This window comes from Triticum dicoccoides, chromosome 3A (genome assembly GCF_002162155.2).
Source record: "Triticum dicoccoides isolate Atlit2015 ecotype Zavitan chromosome 3A, WEW_v2.0, whole genome shotgun sequence".
Classification (NCBI taxonomy): Eukaryota; Viridiplantae; Streptophyta; class Magnoliopsida; order Poales; family Poaceae; genus Triticum; species Triticum dicoccoides.
In genome coordinates, this window is record NC_041384.1 from 439619356 (window position 1) to 439625496 (window position 6141).

General features: G+C 45.8%; 1 protein-coding gene across 1 annotated transcript; it reads right to left on the reverse strand.

Moving 5' to 3' along the window:
- Positions 1–402: 402 nt before the first annotated feature.
- Positions 403–2560, reverse strand: LOC119271598 (putative pectinesterase 11). The gene is made up of 5 exons (XM_037553357.1): positions 2230–2560; positions 1977–2139; positions 1700–1888; positions 1095–1336; positions 403–692 (listed from the first exon to the last, which is right to left on the reverse strand). Exons 1-5 carry the CDS (start codon positions 2508–2510, stop codon positions 533–535), a joined length of 1035 nt encoding a protein of 344 aa, XP_037409254.1. The 5' UTR covers positions 2511–2560; the 3' UTR covers positions 403–532.
- Positions 2561–6141: the final 3581 nt, after the last annotated feature.

Sequence of the window (6141 nt, forward strand, 5' to 3'; positions counted from 1 at the left end):
GGCCTTTAAAAGAGAACTGTTAACTTCTGAGAAGGCACGCCCTGAACTCGGATACATATGAATCCGGTTTAAAAATGCATTTTAAGCATGTTTTAAAATGTAAAAAAAAAAGTCAAAATAAAATTTCATGTGAACATGTTCACAAAATATGTGTGCAGCACAACGTTCTTCGGAAAAATATCTTTTTATTTTGCCTCTATAAAAAAGATAAATTTTAGTGCTTCTAAATAAAGTTCAACGACACACTCTTTTTGTATGTTTTTTGCACAGGCCAAACGAGAAGTTGTTTTTTCGCGAAACTTTCTGACCGTACATAGAACATGAAAATGTACGTGCGCAACTTTTTTTTAGAATTTTTTGTGTTTAGAAATGTGTTTTTTTAAGTGGGTTCATATGTTTCTGGATTCATCCATGTATTTTCCTTTAACTTGTATCCTTCAAATAACACAGATATGTGTCAGGTATATATGACAACCCACACCACCGACAGTTTTCTACCGAAACCACTGCTGTCCACCGATCCAAGGCTTGGTCATGAAGCGGGCTGCTTCGGAAGCCACTGCTGTCCATCGATCCAGGCCTTGGTCATGAAGGGGGCTGCTTCGGTTGGCGAGAGGTTGCGAGCCCACTTAACCCTGCCATCAGTTTTCGCCCCTTGGCCGTAGCATTGGTACTGCCCGTAGAACGCCGTCCTGCATGCAATGCAAAGTTGCAAACCCAGGCCAAAGCGCGTTATATATTGGTCTTCCTTTGGCGGGAAAATGGCAGCGGAGCAAGACTAAGGGTTCCTTTGATTCAAAAGAATTGCATAGGATTTTTGAAGGATTTAAACCCTTAGGAATTTTTCCTGTGATACTCGTTTGATTCATAGGATTGGCATCCTTAGGAATTTTTCCATATGATCCATTTGTACTACATTTTGGAGGAAAATTTTCATCCACTCAAACCTCTTTATAGAATTCCTTTGTTTTTCTAATGCTATCAAACATTCTTTCAAATTCTGTAGGATACTATGGGACATGTCACCCTATTCCTGCACTTTTCCTATTCTTTCATTTTGAAAATCCTGTGAATCAAAGAGGCCCTAAGTTTACCTCTGGTTGGCGGTGTGGTTCCAGTCATTCCAGCCTCGAGGGCTCACCGCTGCGGACATGTAGGTGAGAGCGAACACGACGCGGGAGTAGGGCTCCCATGGACGCCCCAGGATGGAGGTGCTGACCCCGACGCCGGTTAGCTTGCACCGGACGAAGCTGTATCCCGTGTAGTTCGATTCAGACGCCCGCTTCTGCGCTGTGAAGGCGCCGCCCGTGAGCGAGGTGGAGTGCAGGTGGCATTTCTGCACACGAACTATATATTGTTAGTTGATCTTGGCAGCAAAGCAACCTCTTGTGCGTTTTTCTTTTCGTTTTTTTTTTGAAAAGGGGGTTTACCCTGCATCAGAAAGATGCATATGGCTCATATTATTAAAATTATAATCCAGTAACAAAGTCGTCAAGTATCGAGGTGCGAAAATAAACAATAAGCTCGAAAGAGCTAAAACTCAAAGCCACAACCGGCTGGCAAACACAATAGGAACACTACATGTCTATCCTATTACATGACCGCCATTCAAACCTCTCTCGTGCGTACGGAGTAAGTACGTATGATCTATCTATGCGCACGGGTTTGCTGGTGAGAACGGTGAACATGTAGTACTTACTTCAAAGAGAGCCCGGCCGTTCCCGCATATGAAGTCGGTGCCACCTTCGATGTAGCACCCGCAGTAGTAATGGCGCCCGTTGTCGTCGAGGAGCGTGTCTTGGAACGACGAGAAGCTGCACCCGTAGAACGCCGCCCTGTCTCCGGCGACTCTCACCGCGATGGCCTGCTTGCTGGTCCCGAACGTGTTCTAAAACCCCGAGAAAATCAGCAAGAAACTGTCAACACGCGCACCTCGCTCTCTGTGTGCAAGCACGAACCATGGATGGCAGACTTACCCGGAACGTTAAGCGGCTGGCGACGAAGTCGGAGGCCCGAACGGTCACGGTAGGGGAAGTGTCGGTCGAGAGCCAGGGCTCGTTCCAGGTGATGACGGTCGTGTTGGCGCTGGTGCCGAAAAGTGTTATGTTGGGCTTGTCCACGGGGACGACGATCTTCTCCCTGCAACGAAAGATTACAGGCGATCAGGCATGCACCACACCACGTACTGTCTACTAGTACTCCCGTATCAGAATTCAGAAGGAAACTTACTTGTAGACTCCGGGCTTGATGAGGATGACAGTGCGGGCGGAGCTGTTCACCGGGGCGGCGGCGATCGCCTCGTGGATCTTCCTGTAATCGCCTTTGCCGGATTGGTCGACCGTGAGGAGATTACCCGGACCCGGCATCGCCATGCCACTCGCACCGGCACAGGCCGCGTCGTCGGGGAAAGAGTAGGAAGAGGTGGCAGAGCAAAAGCAGAGCAGAGCCAGCAGTATGGCGACCCTGGCCGCCGAGTTGACGCGATCTAACATCTCCCGATGATTCAACATCCCGATCGATTTCGCGCCATTCGGTGCAGGCGGGATGGGATTTATATAGTGGAGTGGAGGGTGCGTCAACGGATCGGTGCAAGCTCACTCTCATGTGATCCTTTTTGTGGTCTTTCAGTAACTTTGGAACAAAGAAAACCCATCCATCACGAGAAATTGGCTCGTGAATGTCTCACAAGTAGACATGCACATAAACAGTTGTCCTAAATGTAAAGGGTGTGTATAATGTGGTTGGTGGCTTTAACCTTATCTTCAGAAAAGAAATCACGTAAGATAATTGCTAATTGCTGACCTGGAAGAGAAGAAAAGGGTGTTTGCTTTCTCCTATACATTGCTCAGATGGCACATTGTTTTCCATAACCATCGACACATGTGAAGGACAGCTCCAAGAGCTCAAGAAATCCATACAAGGAAAGCTAACAAACTATCTGACCAGTTTCAAACTGCCCCTAGGGTGTGTATCGTTCATGCACTCCATCTGATCATGGTGTATGGGAAATAAATTTGACGATGGATTGAACTTTGGATATCTCATGCTTGATGATCTTAGTAATCTTGTTATATGCTGCACTGCACTGTTAGATTGAACGGGACGGGAGATGGTCGGTGAGATTCGCCTTTTATTTGCCACTTTGCCAGGTTTCGAATTTAGTTTTCTTCTTCATTTTTTTGAGGGTCCAACCAATAGAGATCCAACGTCTCACACAGAGAACAAACACTCTCGGTTACTACGCTAGGCTGCTTACAAGTTGATGCCTGACTGCTCGTCGACGATCGGCTGTCACCGTGCTTCCCCTGACAAAATGACTGCTGAGAGGCCACATAATTTACTCTTAATTATTGTTCATCACCATAAGCGAAGACCCAAAAACATATTAAGAAATCCATCGAGGGAGGGAAAGATGACAAAGCTTTCTGACGAAGGCTTTCCGGTTTGAGACTGCACTACCGTGCCACCTTCATGCACTGCGCGCACTTGTACAATCTTTGTTGTTTATCACAAGCAGGGAAAGGCTGGCAGCTGGCAGTGGACGTCTGGGCAGCAAAGCTGCAAACTTATAGTATATCAAGCAAACCATATTTTATTTTTCGTCAAAATTGAGATAATCCCACTGCCTCAGCAAGGATTGGTGCACGCATCAATATTTGTCTTCAAACTATATTGGCTACCAACAGCCGAAAATGAATGCGGGTGGTGGTCTAGCAATAAGGCAACTTAATTTGAGAGGAACCGTTTCGCCTGAGATTAAGATATTTGTAAGGGTTCGGGTTCATGTGACATGAGTACTTAAATTTGTTTCTGGTTTCCATAGTTGATTTGTCTATGAGGTTTCACTTTTTTTACTTTATTGTATTATTTATATTTATATTTTATTTGTGACAGTGGAAGTAATTATGTTGTGATTGCTTTGTTCTCTAGCCAAAAGAAAAAAGATAGCACAAATTGCTTTGTTTATAGGAATATATAGCAAATATCACCCTCGGTATCAGATATGGCCCCCTCTTTACAAGCCACGAAACGTTTCCTCGTTGCTCCTCCCATGAGCAACACCCACGCTAGAGTCCCCCCCCCCCTTCTGGCGCTGCCCCCGATTTGCCTCGTATCATGTGTCCTTAGGGCCATGAAGACGTGGTGGATCCCGGCTCTTGCCGGTGTGAGAGCTCCGGCTTTGTTATTAGGTGTTTTTTTAGTTCATTTAGAGTTTGTGTCCTGCTTAGCAAGACGAGGCGGCGGTTGCTCCCTGAAGATGGAATAAGATTCTTCATGCCTATCCTCCGTCCCGGCAATGCGTCAAGCGTCGCCGGAGGGCGTGAGGAGGTGTGTCTCTGACGAATCTCGCGGGATTCACTCGATGTTTCTCTTCGGTAGAACTGCTTGGATCGGGTTTTTGTTCGTTTGTGTTCGCGTGTTACAAGTTGGGTCCTTTCGTTCTACACTTTTCTTCATCGGCGACGGTTGTTGTTTTGGTTTGCTGGTTCCTTGGGGCCCGAGCATGACAATTTTCCGACTGTCTACTACAATAAGGTTTGCCCTGTTCTGGTGAGGAAGGAATGATGGCGGCAGCATGACTTTGGCTCGCCCAGTGTATGTAATCATCGCTAGATGGTCTACAAACAAGGATGTGATCTTTATTGCTTTTCAGGGCAACTCCAACACTAACCTGCAAACCAGATATTGGATCCATCCACGGACCGAGGTGGTGTCCCTGGACATTGATGCGGAAGTCAGCCATGTAATCGTTGCCGAAAATGTCCGCCGCTATTAATATCTTCCGCGAAATATGTATGACTCGCTATGGTACCAATCCATGGATTAGTAGGCTCCACCAAGCACGAAGAAAGGCTTTCGCCAAAACATGTGTAATTACTGAGTAGCTTCCGCCAAAGGTCAAATACTTGCATGCATGGATTAAAGTTTGCTTACGCGAAACAATTGGATGATTAAGTTTGCTTACACGAGGGGGCAGGGAGCCCCCTTCAGAGGTGGAGGAGGGCGACATCGACTGCCAAAGCCTATGGAGCTGACAACGGAGCTCCTCCAACTAATGTTTGTTTCTTCCCCAAGCTTTGCTGGTGTCCCGCGTCGTGTTCTGCTCGCTGTGGAGGGCTTCTTCGACTTCTAGCTGGACTTGTATTTTAGTTTCCATATTTTTGCTAGTAGTTTGTAGTAGCCTAATAGCTTTTATACAGCACCATGTATCGGCTTGCTGTTTTGTTCTTTGTTTCCTTTGTTTGTTCGATGTAATCCTGGCCGGTTGATGGCTTTATTAATTTAAAGCCGGATTTTTCTTGAGCCTTCGTTCTAATAAAAAAATACTTTCAGCACCAAATTAGTGAACCTTCCGTCAAATGCATGCTTTGATAGGCAAACCTTTTGTTAAATGCAATGCTAATTAGTAGCTTACCAAACGCCAATGCTAATTGCCAGCCTTCCATCATCCGAACGGAGAGAGAAGGGTGTGCGGTGGCATTTGATTGGATACGAGGATATCCGGACTTTTGCAAAGTTTTCTTGGTTTGGTTTCAGTTTGCCGAAAAACAGACGTTTAGACCGCTATGTGGATCGATGGGTACTATGTTGGATGGCAAACTGTGCCCGAACAGCATGTTGCGGACGGATGCGGGTGATTTGAGAGTCCGCTTTGGAGATGCCTTTATCTTCTTTGTACTGCAATGATGTTATGAATAGATTGATTTTTTTTCAAAAGAAGCTTTTTTACAAGATGCATTTCATTGCATCTATCTATTCTACTCCCTCCATTCCACAATGTAATGCTTCCTCTATCCACGTGCTTCAACTTTGACCGTAAATTTAACTATCAAGACCGATTGCGGCGGGAGCAAAAATTATATCAGTGAATTCGTATTCGAATAAAGTTTTCAATTATATAATTTTTTCTCTCGCCGCAGTTGGTCTCGTTGGTTAAATTTATGGTCAAAGATGGACCTCGGGACGCGCGGACGCATTATATTTTGGAATGAAGAGAGTACTTATTAGGCCAACTTCAACAGGCGACCCCGTTTCGTCCGTCTCAATCCGTTTGGGTCAAAACGATAAATGGGACGGCCCAACGAGCGAGAGCAAGACCAAATCTTGTCCGCATTGTGTCCATCTCGACCCAAATCTAGA

Bases quoted from the DNA above. Each gene is read 5' to 3' on its own strand.
- LOC119271598 (XM_037553357.1), bottom strand. From the start codon at position 2,510: ATGTTGAATCATCGGGAGATGTTAGATCGCGTCAACTCGGCGGCCAGG. The intron at 1,337-1,699 runs GTAAGTACTACA...GTTCGTGTGCAG, and splicing joins ACGGCCGGGCTCTCTTTGAA to AAATGCCACCTGCACTCCAC. The intron at 693-1,094 runs GTAAACTTAGGG...CATTGCATGCAG, and splicing joins AACCACACCGCCAACCAGAG to GACGGCGTTCTACGGGCAGT.